The 24,436-nt window shown below is 46.0% G+C and overlaps 1 protein-coding gene across 1 annotated transcript; it reads left to right on the top strand.

Annotated features, from left to right (window-relative positions):
• On the top strand, positions 1–24,266 carry LOC128946422 (calpain-2 catalytic subunit). Its single transcript, XM_054290181.1, has 21 exons — positions 1–237; positions 1,007–1,076; positions 7,511–7,629; positions 8,029–8,162; positions 9,034–9,202; positions 11,061–11,144; positions 12,437–12,522; positions 13,169–13,243; positions 13,848–14,008; positions 14,317–14,486; positions 14,986–14,997; positions 16,459–16,670; positions 17,472–17,508; positions 18,131–18,196; positions 19,525–19,582; positions 20,533–20,597; positions 21,722–21,790; positions 22,120–22,198; positions 22,445–22,561; positions 22,961–23,019; positions 23,626–24,266. The coding sequence occupies exons 1-21, from the start codon at positions 1–3 to the stop codon at positions 23,647–23,649; spliced, it is 2,103 nt and encodes a 700-aa protein (XP_054146156.1). The 3' UTR covers positions 23,650–24,266.
• Positions 24,267–24,436: the final 170 nt, after the last annotated feature.

The following is a 24,436-nucleotide window of genomic DNA, read 5'->3' as shown; positions in this document are numbered from 1 at the left end:
ATGGCGGGGATGGCGGAGGCGCTGGCCAAGGAGCGGGCGGTGGCGCTGGGCGCGGGGCAGCACGACCGGGCTGTGCCCTACCTGGGGCAGCGCTTCGGGGCTCTGCGGCAGCAGTGCCTGCAGGAGGGGCGCCTTTTCCAGGACCCCTCCTTCCCCGCCGGCCCCAGCGCCCTCGGCTACCGCGAGCTGGGGCCCCGCTCGCACAAGACACAGGGCGTCGTCTGGCGCAGACCCACGGTAGGGCGGCGGGGATGGCGGGATCTCCGGTAGCATCGTTCCACAGCATCGTTCCCCGGCTTCCTGCTTCCCCCAGCCCCTAAATTTGGGCGGGTTGAGCCGTGCGGGGCGGCGGTCGGGGCGCGGTGTGAGCTCTCCCCGCGGTGCGCTCGTTCCGTGCGGATGCTCCGGGTACCAGAGGGTCCCCTCTTCTCCGGGGACAGGCTGGCAGCCTGCCTTGCTCTGCCTGGAAAACAAACGAGTCACAAAAGTCGTTTTGCTCTCCGTGCAGAACTCCCCGTGTGGACAGATCGCTTTGGGTAGCGCTTGGGGCTGTGCCTTCCGATAACGCTTTCCTTCAGCAGAGCCAGAGTTCACCACCGTGCGGTTTATTCCCTTCCAGCGTCAGGTGGACTCCGGGGTGCCCCCAGGCATTTCTGAAAGACCTCGGTGTGGTCAGTGGTGGGGAGGTAATGGCAGAGCACTGTGTGCACTGTGCATGTGAAAATGCAGCACACGTCCTGTGAAGTGAGCTGGCTGCACCCGAGCTTTGGTCACCGGTGTGGTTCTCACTGTGCTTGCTGTGTCTGGAGCCCGCACCCATTCCTGTGCTGCTCCATCTCTGTGGTGCTCACTGCTGTGGTCAATGGTTTGGTTAATCTGCTGCAAGTGTGGTCTCGTTCCCTGCCTCACCTGCGGCCAGGTGTAATACCTGCAGCCAGGTGTAATGCCTGCGGCCAGGTGTAATACCTGTGGCCAGGTGTTAATGCCAGGCTTGTTTTGTTGCCAGGAGCTGTGTGCCAGCCCCCAGTTCATAGCGGGAGGAGCCACTCGCACGGACATCTGCCAAGGGGCCTTAGGTAAGGTGGGGCACAGAGCTGAGTTTTCTGTGCAGGCGCTGCCCCAGGGCACCAAATATCTCCTTTTGCATCCTCCCACCTCCATTCATTTCGAATCAGACCTTTCTCACCTTTCCTTGGCATTTGTGTGTGGTTACTGAGCACAGCCTCTCTGTGTGCACCAAGCAGGGGTGGCACACGCTGGTTTCCTGATGGCTTTTCTGATCATGGCCAGCTCCTTTCATGTTCTCATCCATATCCAAGTGCCTGAGAGCAGCCTGGCTCATTTCTGCCTTAAACAGCCAGCTGTGTGCATAGCAGGGCTTCCCTTTCCCCAGTGGGAGAGAGTTCTGCTGGGCAGGAGGAATCTCCTGAAACTTTGAGAGATGCTGTAGAGAGAAAAGAAGTTGTACGGGGGATTCCCAGCTCTTGAGGAAGACAAAACTGGGGTGTTTCAGGAGGGATGGGCCAGCCTGTGAGCCCTCTGCTTTTGCCAAGGCTTCTGCTCAGTTTGTGCAATGGCAGCCCCTTGGTGGGGCTCTCCAGGGAAGCTCTGGGAGCTGCAGGGAAGTGCCAGGGGACAGTGGGAAGCAAATGGCTTGGCCTGGCTGTGAGGGCACAGCTGTCCCAGTGTGGAAGCATCTCTCCTGCCTTGCCTGACAGGAGGGGTTTTAGCAGGATCATGTCTGCAGAGGTGTGAGGAGAAGAAATAAAGTGAAGTGAAAGCAGTGGTAGGCTCCTACTCCATAGCTGTAGTGAGAGGAGTTTGGGTTAGACAGATATGTGGTTGAGGGAAAGCTCTCCTGTAGGAAACATGACTAATATGAGCCGTGCTGTGCTGCTGCACTTGGCAAAGGAACCCAATTATCTTTGTTTGCTTTCAAATATTCACCACACAGTTTCTTAGTTTCTAGTCCCACTGCTGCTATTTGTGGGTTCATATCCAAAAATGGAACAGGCAGAGCAGCTTATATTTTGTGCTTATGGTTTCATTCAGAAAAATATGGTTTTTATGTTAGTACTTTGACAACCAGATGCAATTTGTATAAAAAATCCATGACAGTAAAAATATTTAGAATATGAACTTGGTTCTGCTCATGCCCCAATATCATTGGTGGTGTGGGTTTGGCTCTGCTGTGCCTTGAGGTGTTGCCATGTCACCAGCTTCCTTCCTTCCTGTGCTCTCTCCACCTTATACCATGTCTCCCACCATAACTGCTTTGGCATGAAGCATGTCCCAGTGCTTAAACACACGTGCCAGACATCTGTTATCTCTTTTTATTATGAAACTTTCTGGGAAGAAGTTCTTCCAATTGAAGTTGAAGTTTACTTAATGCCATTTCAACATCTGGCATTTCTGTAGAGATGTTGCTTTCTGCCTTCTGCTTTTCCAGCTTTTCTCTGCAGATGTTGTGGCACCAAGGGCATGGGAATGAAAGATCTGAAGCTTCATTTTCAAGTTGTGAAATTGCTGTTGCTAATACCAAGCTCTGTTTTTAAATTGATGAAAGCATTTGCTGCCCTAGTGCTCTTTGGAGCAGTCAGATGTTCTCATGGGGTTTATGGTATCACCAGAGGATATGAAGTGACTCACAGCTGGTATTTTTGTTCTCCTGACTGAATCTGAATCAGAGCTTGTCAGTGTTCTTGTTTGTATCTCCTTCATTGTCACTAAGTACTGCAGTGACTCTCCTGCCTTTCTTCTCATGAATCTGGGCAGGATTTTGGTCTTGCGTGACTATTGTTGATTAAAAATGAGATGCTTTTCATCTTATTTCTGTGTAGTCACTGAGTTCCTAAGAGCCTGGATGGAATCTCTGCTCTGTCACACAATGGGGCTGGCAGATGCACTGTACAAATGCTTTCTTTTCTTTTTTTTTCTTTTTTTTTTTCCACTGCCTTATCTGACATCAGCATTTGTATTGAGAAATTTGCTTAAGCTTACATTTACTTGAGCTTTGTATTTACTTTGAATGTTCATGTCCCATCACATTCCAGAGTGTTCTAGAGAAGACTGCACTGGAAGATGCCAGGTGCTTTTGGAAACCTGTACTTTTTATTATCCTGCTTCTTTTCTATGGGAAGCTTCTGTAGTCTCATTTATCCCCCAAAAGGCTTGATCAAAAAGCAACAGAGTTGTGCCCACGGGGAGTTTCAGTGCTGTTGCTGAGCCCTCCAGAACTTCTGGGAGTGCTGCAGGGACAGATGGGGCATCCAGAGCACATCTGCATGGCAGCTTCTTGGCAGGGAATGTGTCACAAACAGCTCAGCTAATGAGCAGGGTTTCTTTCAGCTCAGGTGTCTTTGGCCAGGTGCATAAATCTGTTTAATTGCTTTGGATCTGGACTATAAGAAGCTGTGATCCATGTTAGGCATAGCTGAGTGCAGAAAAGGTTCTCCAGACACCAGAGTTCTGCCCCTTGGGACTTGGATTATCCTTTATTCTGGCCTTGTCAGATTTTTTTTTTTTTTGTTTTGGTGTGTTGCTGTTGGGTTTTGTTGTTGTTTTGGGTTTCTTTTCCTTAGGAAAACTTTTGAAGGAGAGAATTTGGAGCTGGTTTTGCAGTATCAGACCTGCAAAGTCAGAGATGGTGTTTGGCTCCAAATGGCAGCACAGGGATGTGGTGACTCATTACAGCTGAGGGGAGGCTCCAAAAGCCAGAGAAGCCTGGTTCACCCTTAGCCACCTTTTTTTGGAGTGGCTGTCACCATGGTATCACAACACTGGGGTGTAAACAGCACAGGATCTCCCAGCTGCTGTTTGCATGCAGGTGTCTCCTCCTCACGTAACAAAGGTGTGAAAAAACAACAAATTGAAGAGGTTGAATTTCCAAAATCAGACCCTTGGTTTTCTCATGCTGACAGCCACTCCACTGCCAGTGGGTTGCCACAGCCTCATGTTTGTAACCAGAAAACGTTCTGGAGTGCTGTGGTATTAATTTAATTAATAATTAAATTATTAATAATTCTTTTATTAACTATTACAATTAAATTTAAAAAATTAAATATTTTAATTATTTAATACCACAATTAATATTAATTAATATAAATATAAATACATTCTGTAGCTGTTAATCTAAGACTGCTTTAAAATAAAGATGAATCTGTGGTTGGCAGAAGGAACATTTTTCCTTTTACCCCATACTCTTACATGAGCTGTGCAGTGACCAGAGGAGCTGCCTTTTGCTTACAGCCCTTCAGGCATTTGATGGGTGTGTTTTGTTTGCCTTTTTTTTTCCAGAATGGTTAATTTTAAGCCCTTAGGGCTATTTATGCTTGCCTTGCAATTGCTTTTTTTTTTTCTTCTTAATGTTCTTCTTAGAGCTGGAGATTAGGTAAATGCAGAGATGGGTATATGGAAATTACAAGTAAAACACTGAAATCAGGAAAAAGTAGGCATGACAGGACAAAAAATAGCACTTCTTGTTAATATATGTTATAGATAAACTCATGCCCTGAGAATATTCCCTTCTGATAACCTTGTCCTGCCTATTGTTCATTTACAAAAATGATTTATGATGAATGTAGCCTTGCTAACACTCCTTTCAGGCTCTAAGCAACCTTTCTGTCAGCCTCTCCTTGGACTTTCCTTCCCTATCAAAGGAAAATCCTTCCCTATCAAAGGAACACCTTGCAGAAGCCTCAGTTCTGGAAGTTCAGGATATTTGGTAAAGACCCTGCTCAAGCTTGCCTAGTGCTAAAACTCCAGGTAGAATCACAAGATCTGTTCTCATCCAGGGTTGGAATTATGAGGTGTGCATTTAGTGATGGCTGTTCACAAGGCAGAGATGAAATCCTGTTGGGCACTTTTAAGTGTGGAAACCAAAGGTTGTCTTCCACATGTGCTGCAGCTGCCTTTAAACCTCAGGACCTTGCCCAGAGTTGTCAGAGTTAAGATTTGTGTTTGACTCCAAATTCTTGCGTGTAAAGTTCAACTGAGATTTCTACACCAGGCTGTAATTTCAGTCTGCCTTGATGAGACAGCTGGAAAGCCAAGGAAGATCTTTATAAATTCTGCTTGTGGGTGTGGAGGTGCTCTGGAGGGTGTTTCCCCTGGAATTTCCTTGCTCCTTACCTCCAGGGGAAGCATGACTCAAGGATGTGTTACAGCACTGGAGTGTGTGTTCACCATCTGGAGGCCTGATCAGCTTCTTGAGCCAGCCCTCCTGAGCTGCTGTGGCCATTGGAGTTGTTCATTTGCTCTCCCTGCCTGCCCTTGGTATGGAATAGAAATACTGATATTTCTTGGGAAGAATGGTGTGACAGCTGCCCTCTGAGCCAGACTCTTTCCTCCTGGCCCTGTCTTTCCCAGCACACACCTTTGCAGTGGGCAGTGCTGCCTCTGGATGCGGCTCCCAGGGAGGAGGTCTCAGCTCCTTGAAGGAGGCTGTGAGAGGAGTCCCCACGTTGCAGGGCCAGCTGGATGAGCTGTGACAGAGCAGGGAGGGGAATTTCATCACTGCCTCATGGTCTGTCTCAGGAGAATAGCAAGGTGACTTTCCTGTTTGAAAACTCCTCTGGCAGGCTGATTTTTCAATTCCAGTACAAGCAGCCAAAGGCAGGGCTGAAGGGGAAGTTTTATGTTCGGTTCTTCCCCTCCAGGTTGTGAAGCAGTATAAGCACCTTAGGTTTTGAAATTATTCATTATTATTTTTTTTCTGCAATTTCACCTCTTCCACCTTTTCCTGAGGTGTGAAAAGAAGTGTGGGACAGATGTATTTCTCAGAGCTGCTGCTGGGGGTCAGCTGTGCCAAGCCTGGAGGGAGCTGCAGGTTGTCCATGTCCCTGCTGGTGTTGTCTGAGCAGTGGTGCATTTGGGCCTGAGTGATGGATTTGGACCTCCAGAGCTGCTTTAGAGTTCATTCACCTGAGACTTTGTCCCATTTGGATCCCAGCTTCTCACCCATAAGCTTTTGAGCCTTTTCCCATGGCAGGGAGGTGGCTGTGTAGGGACTGCTGCTTTGCTGACAGCTGTGGCAGGCTCACAGATTGAAGCTGCCATCCTGCAGGACTCTCCTGTGGGATCTCATGTGCAATACTGACTGCCCTCTGTTTACAAAGCAAGGGAACAGCAGATCTGGGGATGGTAACAAGGAGTTTTGTGTCGGGCTGTGGCAGTCAGGACATCATCTTGTGGCATTCACATTTTCTGAACAGAGAGAGACATAAATCTCTCTCCCACGGATTTTCCTGGGGAAGGCAGCACAAGAGGGAGCAGAGAAAACAATTCTTACCTCTACTTGTTGCTCCTGTTGTTTGGCACATGTGGAATATGTTGTGGAGATTGTTGACCAAAAGTGATTTATTAATTGGACTCTGGAGATGGTTGTTTGGCTTGATTGACCAATTGAGTCAAAGTTGTGTCATGACTGTCTCCAGACAGCCGTGGGTTTTTCTGTAATATCTCTTTAATTTATTACAGTATTAGTGTAATATATATAGCTCAATAAAGCATTTGTTCAGCCTTCTGAAATCATGGAGTCAGAGCACATTATTCACTGTGTTGGGGGCGTCCTGCATCGATATCATCTGGCCCTGTAAATCTCTGACCACCTCACCAATGGACTGCAGGAGGCCCATGGCTGAGCAGAGAGGTGACTGCTCTGGGAAAGTAAAACTGGGCTCTGAAAAGAATTCCAGAAAGCAGAGGTGTCATGTTTATAGGGCTGAGGTCCCTTCCTCCCTCTGCATGGTGTGGAAAAACACTGTCCAGGCAGCCTGTGGTGTGCAGGGCTGGTGGGTGCTGGCTCCATCCCAGGCAGGATGAGGAGGTGTGTGGGGCTGGGAACAGAGCCTGCCTTCAGGCCCTTCCTGGCTCTCTGGTGACTGTGCTGGACACCAGACATGGGACTAAACAGAGAGGCCTGGAGCAAGAACCTCCAGAGATGTGTGAGGTGAAAGGAGCTCCTGTTTGCAGGGAGGCTGGCAAGAAATCTTAAAGGGAGCTTGCCCAAAGGACAGGTCTCTGGAGAGCAAGGAATATGTTTATTAAACTTACTTAAAAACTTGTTTATTAAACTTTTCCCTTGAAGAAGGGAAAAGAATGCAGCCTGTGTCTGAGAAAACACCTCTGAGGAGAAATTGCACCCCTAAGTACCAGTGTGTGCCCGCAAGCTGTTTGCCTTTTCTCTGTGCTGCTCCCTATCATACAGGCACTCCATTGAATATTAAGTTTTCTTTCAAACAGTGCCAGAACGAGTGATCACTGTGATGGTGGTGGTCAGAAAAAGCCTGCTTTGACTTTCTTTTAATGACTTTGGTCTTGAGGAAACGCTTGCCTGGATCTGGAGGATATTTGATCTGTGAGGGGAGGGACCATCCTATCCCAGCTGAGGGAATTATTGATTATATATATAATGCACATATAATGCACAATCCTGATGCAGTGCAAAAACTAAAGTTTGAATAATGAATGCTGTCTGGTTTTTTTTTTTATTTTCCTCTTCTTTTTACAGGAGACTGTTGGCTCTTGGCAGCCATTGCTTCTCTCACCCTGAATGAAGAAATTCTGGCCCGTGTTGTTCCCAAGGACCAGAGCTTCCAGGATAAATATGCAGGAATCTTCCACTTCCAGGTATGTGGAAAACAGCCTTTTCCTCTCAGTGCTATTGGGCAGGAGCCAATGTGGCTGGCTATGTATCCATGTGTGTTTCCTGGCATGGCTTTGTGGGATGTCAAAGAGCCAGACAGAAAAAAGGAGACATCTAAAAAGGGTGGTGGAAGGAACAAGGCCATTAATCAAAGATCTGTGAGCAGGGGCTGCCCTTGTGGTCCTTCCTCCCTGAGGAAGGGTATGTGAGTATGTGCATCCCTGAACAAGGTGGGGTGAAGCTGGCTGGGACATGGGGATTGTTTTTTTGGGGATCGCTTTTCCCGAGGGAAATTGACGTTCAAAGACAAATATGCTGGTGATGGGATGGTGATCATGCACCAGCAGGGGGTGGTGATGGATGTTTGTGCTCTCTTCCCTCAGTTCTGGCAGTATGGGGAGTGGGTGGACGTGGTGGTGGACGACAGGCTGCCCACCAAGAACGGGGAGCTGCTCTTCGTGCACTCAGCCGAGGGTGCCGAGTTCTGGAGCGCGCTGCTGGAGAAGGCCTATGCCAAGTGAGTCAGGGCCAGGCTTCCCCCCTCACATCCCCCACAGCACCCCCAGCTGCATGGTGACTGTGCATTCAGAGTGTCAGTCTGCTTGTCAGCCTTTACAGCTTCTGGGGTATCCCACAAAATGGCTTTCTGCTGGGATATCCCACAATGGCTCCTTGGGACGGCTCTGTTGACAGATGCCCAAGACAAGGAACCAAAAGCATTGGGTTTGTTGCTAGCCAAGAAAAGCAGCTCTTGCATCTCATGGTGAGGCTGTTCTGGAGCAGCCTGCTGTCACCAGGGCCTGGGAAGCTCCATTTTGTGTGCTCTATGCACCTCTGAGGGCTTGGCAGCTGCCAGTGCTTCAGTGTGCAGAGCACATCAGTCCATGTGCCCAGGGCTGTGTTCAGTGCTCATACCTGAATCTCCATTTTTGGGATGGCCAGAGAGGTATTCTGTCCTCTAACTCTACTATTTTGAATTGATTTAAGAAATTTAGATCTGCTGAAGTTCAGACCCATAACTATTGAAGGGATTTAAAGACTGTGGAACTAGAGAGGCAAATTGTTTGATCTTGATTTTTTTTTTATATATTCTTTTTTCTTCAGATAGTGTTCATGATTCCCGTCATTGATATGACTGAACCTGCAAGGTGTATGCATGATTGTTTAATATTTTGTGCTGAATTTTTCAAGTACAGAGGTCCGAGAAGCAAAGCTGAATGGAGGGGCACATTTGTAGCTGCTGTAATGCTCCTGAAATCAGCAATGCTGTGACAGCTGGCACATCCTCTCCTGAAGGAAGGGGAGAGCAGGGAGCCTGATGGTTGTGTATGTGTGACAAGAAGAGAACAGGGATCCTGATGGTTGTGTCTGTCCCCCATTTTGTGCAGGCTGAATGGCTCCTATGAGTCCCTCTCTGGTGGCACCACCACCGAAGGCTTCGAGGACTTCACTGGTGGCATTGCAGAGTGGTATGAGCTGCAGAAGCCACCCCCCAACCTCTTCAAGATCATCCAGAAGGCACTCCAGAAAGGCTCTCTCCTTGGCTGCTCCATTGATGTGAGTTTGCAGGCTGATTTCTGGGTTTTTGCTGTGCACACAGGCTGGGGTGGAGCTGTGCTGCACCTGCAGGAGCTGCACACAGCATCATGCCAGCCCCCTCTGCCTGTGGCTCCTTGCTCTGCCTTGTGCCTGAATTTGGCTCATAGCTGTGACTCTGACATGTGCCCTCCATGGGGGCTAGGCTGAAACTAAACATCATTAGTGCATGTAAAAAATTCATTCCCTCCCTTGTGCTTCTTCCATGAGACCTTCTGCTGTGTGGTAGGTTGAGGGTAGTGAATCACACAGGGAACTTGTCAGGGGTGCTGATGGGCATCTGTGTTCCCAAGAAAGCCTGGCAGCAGGATGGCACAGGCTGAGAGAGCTGTTGCTAATGATTCCTGCTCAGAGGTGACAATGTCCATCCTTGCTGCAGCCTTTTTGTTGCACAAGTTGTACCTGAAACATTCCCAAAAAATCTGGGCTCTGTTCTTGAAGCAGAGAAGCTCGGACTGCTGCCAGACCTTTGAAAGGTTTTATGGGAAGACACGTTGTCAGAAGCTGGATCCACATGGGAAAGAAAAGAGGAGTTTTGGCCCTGCCTTCAAGGACTCAGCATTGCTTTTAGCCTTACTGAAATGAGTGTAGGTATTGTTATTGTGGTAATCACCCTCCTCCCAAATGAGATTGCATCTTAGTTATGTCTAAAGGGAAGGTAAATTGTTTACCAAAACTCCATTCATAATATAAATGTAAATGTTTCCTCCCATTTTTCAAGTTAAATCAGAGTTCCAGGAGAGGGAAGCTTCACAGCAGGAAAAGTGCTTGGTTAATGTCAATTTGACTTCATGGTATTTTCAAGGCCTGTTTTACTCGTTTGCATTTAGATAAGAATCTGACATCTGGAGTTTTGCCCCAGACTTATACAAATCCCTTGGGTGCTGGGGGAGAGAGTAAATATATTATGTTGTTGATAAGTAAGTGCTGCCACTTTCTGTAGTGTAAATTAACTGTTGCTGAGTTTATCCTTTGAAAAAAATAAAAAACTTATAAAATCTTTCTTCCTCTTCTGTAAGAGAAATAGAGACACAGAGATAAAGCATTAAATGGAGAGTGAGCTGTTGGGCAGTAATTGATAGCAGGAATCCTGTCTGCTCCATCCAATCCTCTCTGTTTGTTTAAGCTTCAAATATGCTTGTTTAGAGGTCCCACACTTCTGAAATGGTGGAAAGACAATGACAGCCACATGTTTCATAGGTGGTTAAACACTCACTGTCTGGCAAGAAGTGACTTTTCTCTGAAGTGTTTAAAGGCCAGACTGCCCAAGCTGTGCTCTCAAAAATTGAGAGGGATGTGCCCTCAGGTAGGAATGGCATCCAAAGTTCAGCCTCTTCCCTTGCTGCCCTGCAGGGCAGATCCCAGGGCTGGGGAAAGGGAGAGGAGCCTCCCACCCTGCTTTGGAACTGCAGGGGGTGTCTTGACCCTGAAATTTGCTGGAGCTGGGTATGATCCCAGTGGAGCCTCAGGCCAGTCACTCCCTGTTTTTCTCCTGGTCCCTTGAGAACATGGAGTTTATTGCGTGCATTCCCTTTGGAGGTGCACAAGGGTGGCTGCACCACACTGAGTGTTCTGGAGCCAGGAGGGAACTTTGCTGCAGTGCCAGGCTTCTGGTGTGCACCCCATACCACAAACATGGCAAACTCCCTGGGGTCCCAGCACCTCACCCTGCTCTGTCACACTTGTAGCTTTTGTGCAGCAGCCAAGCCACTCCTGCAGCCTCCCAGCGAGCTGACAGCTCTGTTGGAGGGGGAAGCTCTGTTCTGCTGGATCCCCTGCCCATGGGAAGCTGCAGTCACTGATGTGCTTTGCCCTGCAGATCACCAGTGCTGCAGAAACAGAAGCAGTCACCTCCCAGAAGCTGGTGAAGGGACACGCGTACTCGGTCACCGGGGCAGAGCAGGTAGGTGTGCCACCCCAAGGTGCAGCAGGGGCTGTGTGGGGCAGCCACAAACCCATCTTCTTCAACACTGAAAATTCCTAAGTGGGACCCATTTTGCTGGATTGGGTTTTGAGTCCCTTCTGTCTGAAGGAATGCTTGATTAGTTGGCATGTTTTGGATAAACACAGATTTGCCTTCTTGGGTGTTTGACCAAAAAACAATCCCTCTTATTGCATGAGCATGGCTATTTCCCAGTGAGCAGGGTGGTGGGCAGCTCTGTGCAGAAGGCATGCTGTCCTCTGCTGGTGACCAGGCCCTTCAGTGCACTTCTGTACAGCAGGCCACACTCTTTTTACCTTAAAAGCACAGCAAGAAGTGTCCTGACCACAAAAAAACCCAAAACCCCCATGTATTATTGTCCCCAAAGTGCCTGCTGAGCAGCACATTTCAGCTGGGCTTGGTGTCCAAGCACAAGAGGCCTGCCCAAGAGTGGGTGACTGGTGAAGGCAAGACAAAACGAAGCAGATCATGGCATCCTTCCATGTGTGCAGTGGGTTTTTGCTTAGTTCACTGGTAATTGTTTCTGATATGCTTTTTGAAAGCTCAGGGTGAGGTGTAGAGAGCTGCTGACATGCTGTGCTGGTTTGTGGGTGTGCATTTGGTCTTCTCACAGCAAAAGCAGGGAAGAGGGAGTTTGTTCACCTTAATTCACAAGTGGGCATGATTTATCCAGGCTGCTCCTTTGGAGATCTGTGCAGACTCTGTAAGGATATTTCATCTGGGGTGACATCCCTGGACTGCAGAGACCTGCAGGTGACAAGAGGAGGGGCTGGGGCTGCTGTTCTGTGGGGCACTGCTGTGGTCAGAGGGGTTGTGGCAGTCTCAGTGTCCTGGCTCTTCTAACATATAAACACAGGGGTAAAAAGGCATTTGAATGTGAAGAGACAATTTATACCTTAGTGATGACTTTGAGAAATATCTCAGTACCTGGTTTTGGCTTTTGTGTAACAGTTTTACATTCCCTTTGCTTGTAAGCCTATCAAAGGTGATTTTTTAAGCAGCACAAATCAGACATTTTGATTTTCATGGGCTTTGGTTTGTGCATGCTGTAAAACTTCTCTGCACAAGCCTGGCTGTGTGAAGCTCACTCAGAACCAGTTTTGGGTTTTTGTCTTTTGGCCCAAATGTGTGCATGTTGTCATGCCTAGCACCAAAATACTTGCTCTGTCATGTTTTTAATTACTGGAGAGGATGAGGGAGGGAGTGTGGTGCTGAGTCCCTAGTGCCTCTCTGTTCACTTCTGATCCCATCAGGTGAACTTCCGAGGAACCGTGCAGAAGCTGATCAGAATCCGAAATCCCTGGGGAGAAGTGGAGTGGACTGGGAAATGGAACGACAAGTGAGTCAATGGCTTCCTTGTTGCCAGTAGCCCTTTACTGCAGGGTTGCATTTGTGTTTTCGTGCTTTTCTGTCTGTTCCCCGCCTGAAATTCCTCTGTAAGTCCTGTCTGGATGTGGTGTTCACGTGGAACTGTTTCAGAGAGAAGCATCCCCTTGCTGTCATCTCCCTGGCAGCCATCACAGTGTGTGGTGCCTTTCATGCAAATTCCAGCCTTTGTGTAAGATGCAGAGATTTGGTTGGTGTATCCTAGAAAGCTCCCTGTAGTTTCTGCTTGTTTAACAGCCTGGATTCAGTGGTGAGCTTCTGAAAATTCACTTTGTAAAAAGGCTTTAAAAGTCCATTTCTGCTGTTAGCCATGAAAGCTGGAGTTTACTCACTTCTGTGGCTGGGCAGTTTTTATTCTGACTCTTCCTTTTTCTGTCTCAGTCCAGACATTACACTTTTCTAAAAATAACGCTCTGTTTCTCATTCTTTACCTTGGATATTTGAGAATTGAGGTATTTTATGTGCCAGGTGCATCTGTTTTTAATTCTGCAGTGATTTGAGAATTCTGGAACTGCTAAAAGTTAGATCTTGTGCCAGAACAGCCACATGAGAGTTTCACCTTTCCTATGGGCTGTGGTTGATGTGGGGTTCTCTTCCAGCTGCCCAAACTGGAGTGGTGTTGACCCTGAGGTGCGGGAGCGACTGACCAGGAGACACGAGGATGGGGAATTTTGGTGAGTGTCACTTGCAGCAGAAGGGAATTGTATTTTTGGGGTGCCCTGTGGCATCTGACTCCATGTTCTTAGAAGGCTAATTTATTATTTTATGATACTAGAATACATTAAAGAATACTATACTAAAGAATACAGAAAGGACACTTACAGAAGGCTAAAAGATAATAATGAAAACTTGTGACTCTTTCCAGAGTCTTGACGCAGCCTGGCACCGATTGGCCAAAGAGTCAAAACAATTCACAGCAGAAACCAATGAAACAATCACCTGTTGGTAAACAATCTCCAACCACATTCCAAAGCAGCAAAACACAGGAGAAGCAAATGAGATAATTATTGCTTTCATTTTTCTCTGAGGTTTCTCAGCTTCCCAGGAGAAAAATCCTGGGTAAAGAGATTTTCCAGAAAATATGATGGTGACAGGGAATGTCAGCTGCTCTGTTTTTATTCATGCAAAACAAGCTCTCCCAGTTTGCTCTCCAAGATGAGTGTGCAAATGCACCCCAAGCCCTGGTGCTGAATCCCAGTGGCAGGGAGGGAGGATGGACAAGGGGGTGGGATGGAAAACCATGCTGAGGATAGGTTGCCAGTGGCGTTTCTCCCACAGGATGGCGTTCAATGACTTCCTGAGGCATTACTCCCGCCTGGAGATCTGCAACCTCACCCCAGACACCCTGGCAAGTGACAGGTACAAAAAGTGGAGCCTGCAGAAGCTGGATGGCAACTGGAGGAGAGGAGCCACTGCAGGGGGCTGCAGGAACTACCCAAGTAAGAAAAATCCAGAAACCTTTTAGTTGTCCGCCTGTACTTTCTCTGGAAGCTTCCAGGAGATGGTTTGGGATGGCTTATGGGACATCTAGGACTAACCTCCAAAAAGTGTGGGAAATGTGGCTCCCTCATGAGGGTCTGTTATGGTTGTGAAGGCTGGGGTGGGGATGGGCAGGGCAGTGCATTGGTGTTCTCTTCTCACAGCTGATTTTGACAGTCAGAGCCACATCTGTCACATCTGACATGTTTAAATATCATCACAGCTAGCAAAGAAGCCTCTGAGTAGTTTGCTTAAATCCACTTCCCAGACACATTCTGGACAAATCCTCAGTATTTGATCAAGCTGGAGGAAGAAGATGAGGACCCTGATGATCCTGAGGGGGGCTGCACTTTCCTCATTGGGCTGATCCAGAAGCACCGTCGCAAGCAGAGGAAAATGGGCGAGGACATGCACACCATTGGCTTTGCCATTTATGAGGCAAGGAAGGCTGACAGGACTGGGGAGGAAAAGGGGAAATCTAATTTAATCTATCCCATAAATGGGATAATGCAGTTCCCGGGCTGAGCTTTCCATCAGAACTCAGATGGGCTGAGTTGGACAGCAGCTGCAGCAAGGAGGCTGTAAAGAAACAAAAAGCTGCATCGTGCTTGCTTAGCCCCTGCCTCCTTTCCTGCTGATGGAAAGGTCAGAGGGCCAGGAGTGAATAGTAGAGTGGGGAGGAATAGTAGAGAAATTGAGCCTCCTATAACAATCCTGGTGGGCTGCAGGGAGGAGATTCAGCATGAAGCCACACCACCTTGGGTGGTGTGGGCTCAACACCTACCTTCCTCTCAAGCCAAGTCTTTTTTTCTTTTGTTTTGTTTTGCCTTTTTTTCCCCCAAGAATGTGGGTGTCCTTGCTAAGTAATGGTGAAAACAAGATGGAGATGCCATTCACCATTCAAGCAGCAAATAACTCTGTCCTTTTCTCCCTGCAGGTGCCCCCAGAGGTATGTGCCATGGGTTGGTGGTCGAGGTGCAGAGCTGGGGCTCAATGGCTGGTGGGAAGAAGATGTTCAGAGGATCCCACTTCCCTGCAGGACAGCATGATTGCACAGAGTCTACAGTTGGAGGCCATTGATTCTGGAAGGGGCCTTGAGCCCACGTTGCATTTTTAGAGTGTTCTGTATTGGGATAAGAGTGTTCAGTGCTGCAAAAACTCCCCAGAGCAACTCTTCTGTGGCTCTCCTCTCAGCCCAGCCCCACACTGGCTCCCCCAGAGGTGCTTTTTCCAGGTTTGCAGAGAGTTCATGTTTGACTCAAGAATAATATTCCAAGGAGGTGTTGATATTCATTTCCCTAAGCAGCACCTCTTTTGGTTTCTCTCCATTTCTACCTGCAGGCAGCTAATAGTGCACCCTGGGGGTCACAGAGGGTGGCAATGCAGCAATGCCTCTGAGCTGTTGCTCCTCAGAGGAAGGACTGAAGCTCAGCAAAACCCCTGGGTAACCCCATTACTGAGTTTGCTGTCCCTGGGAGGGTCTGTGTGAAGCAGCTGGGGCATCCTATGGCTCCTGAGGCTGTGCCCAAACCAGTGGCTTTTATGTTAAGTATGGTTTCATCAGGAAAAGAAATGGTGCTGCTGGTTAATTAAATTTTTTATGTACTTTTTAAATGCCTCAGCAAGTACTCTGTCACTCACCCTAGTTGTCCAAATATTTCATTTCCATAAGAAAACTGATTCTCACTCTTCTTTACCCCAGAAGGTGGAGTTTTATCTCCCACTAATCAGCAGGTTTGACAGGTTTTACAAACTTTTTCCTCATTCTTAAAAATCTGGGAGCACAGGAAGGAGGAGGTTTCTGAAAGATGCACATTCCTGAAGCTGGTTTCTAGAGCTGAAGCAGCCCACCTGTAGGACTCTGCAAAAATAGTTCATTCTGGAAGATCACAGAATCACAGAATGGTTTGGGTTGGAAGGAACCTTAAAGATCACCCAGTTCCAACCCCCTGCCATGGGCAGGGACACTTTTCACTAGATGTTTCACTCCAAATACAATTTTATATCATTATTTTGGTTTTTTTTTTTATTCTCAGACCTGGGAGGCAGAGCTGAGCTGCAGGTGGCAGCAGCTCTGGGGACCAGAGGGACATGGCTCATGTGCCATCTCAATTTAAAGAAAAATGATTGGTGGAAGAATGTGCTCAATGTCTTCAGCCACCCATCATCATCTGCAAAACAAAAGCATGACCTGAATGATTTATTGCAATGATCTGCAAAATACATTTGCAGCCACATCTCAGGAGTCCCACTCCCTTTCCCTTCTTTCTCAGTTCTGTCAAGCTGACATCTTTTATATTTCCTTTTCCCCAGACATGTCTAAGCTATTTTAAATTTGTAAACGTGAACACATGCAGACTGCAGTGGTTTGTTTTGTTTTTTTTTTTCACCCTTTCTTGCTTTCCCTAAGTTTTCTGGCCAGACAAATATTCATCTGAGCAAAAACTTCTTCCTGACCAACAAAGCCCGGGAAAAATCCAATACCTTCATCAACCTCCGGGAGGTGCTGAACCGCTTCAAGCTGCCTGCAGGGGAATACATCATCGTGCCCTCCACCTTTGAGCCCGACAAGAACGGAGACTTCTGCCTCAGGGTCTTCTCTGAAAAAAATGCAAACTCCACGTAGGTAGCTTGTGGTGACCATATTACAGCACTGGGCACGTGGGGGAGATTATTTTTTTATTATTATTATTTAATATTATTTTATTATATTTTATTAATTTTATTTTTTATTTTTAAAATTTTATTTTTATTGCTTTTGTTATCCCAATTCCTATTTAATTAAAATTAAAAGGCTTGGACATGTCACATCTTGAAGAGCAGCTGGGCTAAAGCCTGAGGAAGGGCTGTGGGCTCTTTTGGATTGAGTTGCCCTGATTCAAAGCAAGCAGAAACCTTCCTCTGTCCTGTAATATTTTGCTGCATATTCCTGCAGCAGTGGGAAACGCAGGGTGTTTGTTGGATTGAATAATTCATTATTCAGCTTTTGATGGGCCCTTAGGAGTTCTTGGGTACCATCTGTAGCTCTGGTGCTCCCTCAGCATGAGACACATCAGAATTACTTTAGGGCTCTCACTTTTTTGCTGTTTTAAAGAAGAAATTACTAGACTAAAGTTTGATTTGTCCCCAAGAACCTGGTCCTGTGCTAAGTAGGCAAAAAAAGACCCAAAGAGTTGTGAGCCCCAAAATCCTGTCTGTGGCACTACAATTTGTAGTGTCTTCCCAAACTCTTGTTGCCACAGCTGGCAAAATACAGCTTTCTCTGTGCTATGCTGTGTCCATAGCTGATTAATCCAGTAATTTTTTTGAATGCTCATTGTTATTTCCATATTTTAAAAAACCTCTCTTTAACTGAAGCTTGAAGGAAAAGCATCATAAACATGACTTGTTTTGATTTTAATATTGATTTCTTTCTCTTTCCAGGGTGATAGATGATGAAATTGAAGGCAATTTTGATGAGGTACATCAAATGAAATGTTTTCAATTGAGATAATTTTGTTGTAATGGAGGAGTTGCAGTGCCTGTTCAGGGTGATGTTTTCTATAGGCATTATCAAGAAATGTTGTCCCACTATGGGAGAATGGGAAAATATCTTTCAATATCCATATCTGGATGTCAAGCAAATGGAAGTATCCTCAGGAATATAATGGAAACAAGGGTTGTCCTTTATCTAGAACTTGGACTTCCCAGGCAGAGGTGCATCTCAAGAGTTAACTGGAGGCACAGGGAATTCCCTTTGTTCTCCAGGACTCCAGGAGTGCAGCTTTCAGCAGCAGGGCCCTTTCTGCATGTAATGCTGTTTCCAGCAGTAACTGGTGGCTCACCATATGTTTAGTCTTGCTGGAGCTGGGGATGCTTTGCCTACTAATGCAGTTACCCCATGTGTAGTGGGTGTTTTTTCCAGCATTTACAATTGCCAGTATTTTGAGGTGCCCCTGAAAATAAAACTGAATAAAATCATAGTAAAAACTACTTTATACCTTCAATCTTGCCAGTTGAATTTTTCACTAAGGGCAAGGAAATGCATTAAGTGTTTCTCAGAAACTTTCCCCCTTTTGACATTCTCTGTTTCTGTTTTTTAGACTGAGATCAGTGAAGATGACATCGAACCCAGCTTTAAAAAGCTTTTTGGGCAGCTAGCAGGAAATGTGAGTGTTTTTCTGGTAATATCTTACTGGCATCCTGGTGAGTGGGTGTCACATTTTATGAAAAATTCCTTCACCCAGGATTTTTCTCCTGGGAAGCTGAGAAGCCTCAGAGAAAAGGAAAATAATTATTATAGCATTTGCTTCTCCTGTGTTTTGCTCCTTTGGAATGTGTTTGGAGATTGTTTCCCCACAGGTGATTGCTTCCTTGGATTTCTGGTGTGAGTTGTTTTGACTTTTAGGCAAATTGGGGCCAAGCTGTGTCAGGGTTCTGGAGAGAGACACAAGTTTTCATTATTATCTTTTTAGCCTTCTGTAAGTATCCTTTCTGTATCCTTTAGTATAATATAGCACAGTATTCTTTAATATAATATAGTATCATAAAATAATAAATTAGCCTTCTGAGAACATGGAGTCAGACTCATCATTCCTTCCTGCCATGGGGGACCCTGCAAATACAGGGTAAGTGGGTAAGAGAGATGCTTCCCCCACGACAGAGTTTAGTTCTTGTCAAGTGTGAGCACAATTGTGCATCCCAGAACCTGTGCAGTCACCCACCTTCTCCCACAGAGGATTTCTGAGCACTCCTGGTGAACAATCTCTGCTCCTTTTGAACTGTGGGCTTAGCTTTTATCTGCAGGGCCCAAATTCTGTCCTTGGGCAGAACATATGGCTGGGCTGGGCTGGGCTTCTCCCCAGGCTGCTCTTGCCTTGGGCACACCTTGCTGCTGGGTGTGCTAATCTCTATTGGATTTGCAGGGATCCCCGTGGCAAGGAGGAATGATGAATCTGACTCCATGCTCTCAGAAGACTAATTTATTGTTTTATGATACTATATTATATTAAAGAATACTATACTATACTATACTATACTATACTATACTATACAGAAAAGATACTTACAGAAGGCTAAAAAGATAATAATGAAAACTCCTGACTCTTTCCAGAGTCCCAACACAGCTTGGCACTGATTGGCCAAAGAGTGAAAACCACTCACACCAGAATCCAATGAAACAATCACCTGTGGGTAAACAATCTCCAAACACAATCCAGATGAGCAAAACACAGGAGAAGCAAATGAGGTAAGAATTGTTTTCCTTTTTCTCTGAGGCTTCTCAGCTTCCCAGGAGAAAAATCCTGGGCAAAGGGATTTTTCAGAGAATGTGAATGCCATAAATCTCTGGGAACTGGTGGTGCTCCTGGGAATGGGAGGTGGGGAGAGCTTCCCACTTGCTTCCATTCAAGGAAGCTGAACTCGAAAGGGTGTTAGAAATTGGCCAGCTTACCTGAAGGAGCTTTAGGTGAGAAATTTGTTTTCCTCTTTTCCACAGGATGCAGAGATCTCTGCCTTCGAACTGCGCAGCATCTTGAATAAAATCCTGGCTAAACGTGAGTCCTTCCTCCACCAGCACCTTCAGATGCCACCAGCAGGTTTCCACAGTGGCCATGGGGTTACAGAGGGCACTGCTGACCTGGGCAGGGTCAGAGCTGGGCTCTGCCCCAGACCTGCTGCCTGGTTCTCCATATGGCCACGGCCATGTGCTCTCTCTGCTGCTTCAGGGGGCTGCAGAAACGCTGGGGCTGTGCCAGCCCAGGAGGTGTCTCACAAGCTGTGTGCTTTGGCAGGGTGCAGATGGGTGTCTTTTATCCCAGCATCTGCCACTGGGAATTGGCTGCCAGGAAGAGGGATGGATTTGAATAATCCATGATAATAATCAAGAGAGATATTGCTGCTGTTTTAGTATTGAACCACCCAGGAGTGATTCAAGCAGTAGCTCAGCCAATGGTCTGGGGTGTCCCTAAGGAGGAGGAGAAACTGAAACTCTGGGCTTCTGTTTCTGTGAAGAGATTCCTAGCTTGGCTCTGCATTATTTTCCTTCCTGCTAAACAGTGCTCAAGATACAAGTGCTTGGATAAATAAGTGTCTCTTTAGTGTCCAGAGTGAAATCTTAGCAGGTGGTCAGGGCTGTGCTGTATGTCTGTGTGCAGCATCCAGTAACCAGCAATGGGCTGTTGCTGGCTACCAAGCTTGGCTTCATCTTCAGCCTTTCATGAAGCCATCTCCTGCTGACCCTCCTAAGCTGCAGGTCCACGTTGCCCACAGAAGACCACTTTGCAGGCAGACAGGAGGAGCAGGAAAGCTTTTGTCTCTGTCTCTTGCTCCTGCAGCACACCTACAGACCAGACTACTCAGGCTCTTTGCTTGGGGACACATCCCAGCTCAAGGGATGGCATCATTGGAAGCAAATAAAAGCAGGCTGGAGAGCTCATGAGCTATTTAGGAAGGTGCTGTGTTACAGCATTCAGTGGTAATCCTGTCTTTTGCTCTTTCTTTACAGGCCAAGATATTAAATCTGATGGCTTTAGTATTGAGACATGCAAAATAATGGTTGACCTGTTAGATGTATCCTTTAAAGCTCTTCCTAGATGAGATTCCCCTGACTGTGCTGAAGCAGGCTGGCTGCCCCTGCTCCCTGGTGGGTCCATCCTGGTGTACTAATGGCTCCTGAGGTGGAGAAGCTGGCTTTACCCTGATTCCCCTGGGAAAGCCACTCCCTTGTCATTGTTGTTCAGAGGTGTGTTATCCCAGGCAGTGGGAAAATCCATTATCAAACAAAGTCTGCTTGGAAGCCTTCCCAAGTGTTGGGTGTTCTGGTTTAGCTGGGGACAAGGTGATGTCTGCGCTGGGAAAAGGCTCTCAGCATGGTGAGGATGGCCTGGGTTGTTTCACCTCTCTGTTACCTGGCTGGAGTTGCTAAGAGCATCACAAAGCCACAGGGACTTAGCAAATGGAAAATGAGGGACACAAATAACAGTGTTTTGTTTTGATATGCCACACAGGAAGCAGAGAGTATGCAGGATTTTAGGAGCTTTTACTCCAAAGATCCAGGCAGAAGTGTAGGATGAAGGATCAAGTCTAAGAATAGTCGTGTTCAGCTTCTCTGTGCAGTGGGAGTTGAATTGCAGAGTTGGAAAAAGGGAAAATTACCAACAAAAGGTGATACTTTTCTGTAATTTGGTGTAAAATAGAGCAGTCCATAGGCACTCCATGGCAGGTGATGGGAGCAGTGCCATGCCCAGGTTCTTTTGTTAGCTGTTTGCTCAGGAGCTGAAGGTCTCCAAATAGCAGGCTTGGCTGTGGCTTTTCCTGTTTATAACCCAGACCCAGGACTTGTGCTCCAGTAACTGCAGGTGTTGAACCCACAGTGCAGAACAAAATGGAATCATCCTGCCTCATTCATACTTGTAGTGGAAAGACAGAGATCTGCAGCAGGGGTGCACAAAGAGCTTGTGAGCTGATCATGATTTAAATTAATGATCTTAATGATTTAGAAAGATAGCTTGCACAACAATTGTGTATTCTTCAGGTTGAGTCCCGGATAGAGGATGAGTCCTTCAGAGAGGACTTGAATCCTGCTTCTGTTTGCAATTTTTTTAAAGCCATAACTGCCCATGCAGGTAAACCCAGCAGAGGGAGAGAAAACCCCTTTTTGTTCCCTCTGAACAAACTTTCTTAACTCTGAGAAGAATGATGGGAGTGGCAAACTGGGACTGAAGGAGTTCCACACCCTCTGGACAAAGATTCAGAAATACCAGGTAAAGCACAACCCCTTTGGGAGAACAATCACACCTAGAAGTGGCTGTAGACTGATTTGTGCCATACAATGTGCACAGTCACCTTTCCCAGAGCAGGGACTGTGTGGCTGTAGTCCCCCAGATTTTGTCTTTATCTGCTCTGGCTACTGGATTTTAAAAACTTACTTTTTAAAGTCACTTTTAGAAGAAATGAATGTAAGTACAAAGTCCTTCAGATCAATGTTGCAAAGGGCTTTAAGGCTGCATTTCAAGATGTTTCGCTTCTGCCAGAGGCCAAACCACGCTCTGCATTATTGTCAAGGTTTCCCTTTGGGTTTTGTGTTTTGCAGAAAATTTACAGAGAAATTGATGTGGATCGATCGGGTACCATGAACTCGTATGAGATGAGGAGGGCACTGGAAACAGCAGGTATTTATATTGATCTGTCTCTTCTTCTTCTCTTCTCTTATAGATTCCATCAGTTTCAAGCAGGGTTGAGAGATGCTTAGAGCCATACAGTCCCATCTTAAATTACTGAATTTTGGGCACTCTGGAGCCTTCTCCTCCTGCCACCATGCAGGATCAGGCATTTCATTTTGTACCTATGTTTACTCTTTGGAAATAGTCTTTAATAGTCTTTAAGAGTCTTTGAAATCCTTGGCATTGTATTTCCAGGGTTCAAACTGAACTGCCAGTTACATCAGGTCATCGTGGCTCGTTTTGCTGATGAGGATCTCGTCATTGACTTTGACAACTTCGTGCGCTGTTTGATTCGGCTCGAAACCTTGTTCAGTGAGTGCACCCTCAGTAACCAGGCAGGCTCTGCTGCCTTGGGGTTCCAGCAGAAAACTGTCCATGAAGCCCAGGATAAGGTGCTCAGACAAATTCAAACCTGAGATATTCATCTGGCTTCTCCTAGATCCAGGAATCAGTCTTTTAGGCCAGGCTGCTGAACCATAGACGGTCTTCCCTGTAAACAACTCTTATATTGATTAAAAAATTAAATACTAGACAGCAATTTAAAATGCTCAGTCTTGCTCCTGCACAATGACTTTGTCTGATTTGGGGTGTAGGCCATTGTCAAGTTTTAGATTCTGAGACTAAATTCCTTATTGATCCTGAAGTGTAAGGAAAGGGAAGACTTTCAAATTCCTGTATTTACTCTTGTCTGTCATCTCTCTCCAACCACAGAAATGTTTAGAAAACTGGATACTGAGAAAAGTGGGACAATAGAATTGAACCTTGTTAATGTAAGTTCATTTAGTTCTAAAACATTTGTTTTCATTTTTTTTGGGGGGGTGGGAATGTAGAGTCTGACTGGGGATGGCTGGTTGGCTGGTTATAAGTACTCACATTTGTGCTGGATTTATCTACATAAGCAGCCTTCGAGAGGTTACCTTTTAAAAATGTACCTACATCACAACATATTCTCTAACAGACACAGTTACTTGCACCAGAAGCCCTTTAAACCTTTGCTGACAGTAATTTTGGCTTCTTCCCTGCTTTTTCTGTCAACAGACCAAAATGTAGGTGCAGTTGTGTAGGCAAGACTGACAGTCTTGCTCACATCTGCTTCTTTCTGCCTTTCATGTGTGCCCTGTAGAAAGGACTAAGTTTGGAGAAAAGTACCCTCCTATGTGTGTCTGACTTGCTTATTACCTGAACATAACTTATTTCTGAACCTGAGAATCCCAAAACTCTGATTTAAGTGAAATATAAATTTAAATCACTCAGGAAAGATTCTAAAATTACTTCTGTAACAACAGGCTGACTGTATGCTACAAATGCAACTATGCATGCTTGCTACAGGTCTTTTTACTAAATTTAACCTTGTTTTCCTCTCTCTCTTGTTACAGTGGCTGTGCTTCACTGTCATTTGAGCCACAGGCATCAGCCTGAGACCTCAACAAGAGCATGGTCAGGTGAAGATAATCAAGCTACATACAAGTGATATGCAAACATGAATGTGCCTTAACTTACACAAAGCAAGCAGATTCTGCATGCAATTGCAAGAAGAAAAGCATTCTACTTCCACAGAAGAACCTGCAACCTCATTTTTATGGGTCTGACAGTCTGTGCCTACTACCATACAGCCTCTGGACAAAGGCTTTAATTTAGTATCAATCCTCAGTGCAAGTTTTGAAAACACTGCTTTGCTAATATCTTTGTATTTAAGGCATTTTACAGAACTTCAGGAAGAAAAGTTCATTATAGCTTGACAATCTGGTTTTAAGAAGTGCTTTTTGAACAACATCCTGCATATTTGAAGTTAGTAAAGAGATAGTAATGCATATCTTAGTACCTGTACTCAAAGATAGGAGTTCCAAGCCCCAGCACTATCCTAGTTAAATATTCTTTAAAGAATTTGAGTAGCAAGTACATCTTTGACCAAAGTGAGCATTGATGTGCCTGGAGCAGGAGGCTGTTGGCAACAAGATTTTTCCAAGAGAAAGCCCATGCTTTCAGGTGGAATCTTGAGTTACTGTATCTTATTTATCTCCCTTTGCAATACAATAAAGTATTTAAATACTAAAAAAAAAGTAGAAATAAAATTTGCCAGACTGTTATTTCTGCTGAAAAGAAGCACTTTTTGGTTTTGTTTTTTTTTTCTTAGAGATAGATCATCACAGTGCCCATGCAGAACCTTTTGCTTTGAGGAACAGAAGT

Source organism: Melozone crissalis, unplaced genomic scaffold, assembly GCF_028551555.1.
Source record: "Melozone crissalis strain CALT ecotype California unplaced genomic scaffold, PUWL_Pcris_2 ptg000081l_1, whole genome shotgun sequence".
Taxonomy (NCBI): domain Eukaryota; kingdom Metazoa; phylum Chordata; class Aves; order Passeriformes; family Passerellidae; genus Melozone; species Melozone crissalis.
The sequence above is the reverse complement of the archived record's forward strand: the minus strand, read 5'-3'. Positions and strand labels throughout refer to the sequence as shown.

Excerpts from the sequence above, each read along its gene's own strand:
- LOC128946422 (XM_054290181.1), top strand. The coding sequence starts at position 1 with ATGGCGGGGATGGCGGAGGCGCTGGCCAAGGAGCGGGCGGTGGCGCTG. Across the intron at positions 22,199-22,444 it reads GAGGGCACTGGAAACAGCAG|GGTTCAAACTGAACTGCCAG; the intron begins GTATTTATATTG and ends TTGTATTTCCAG. Across the intron at positions 23,020-23,625 it reads TAGAATTGAACCTTGTTAAT|TGGCTGTGCTTCACTGTCAT; the intron begins GTAAGTTCATTT and ends CTCTTGTTACAG.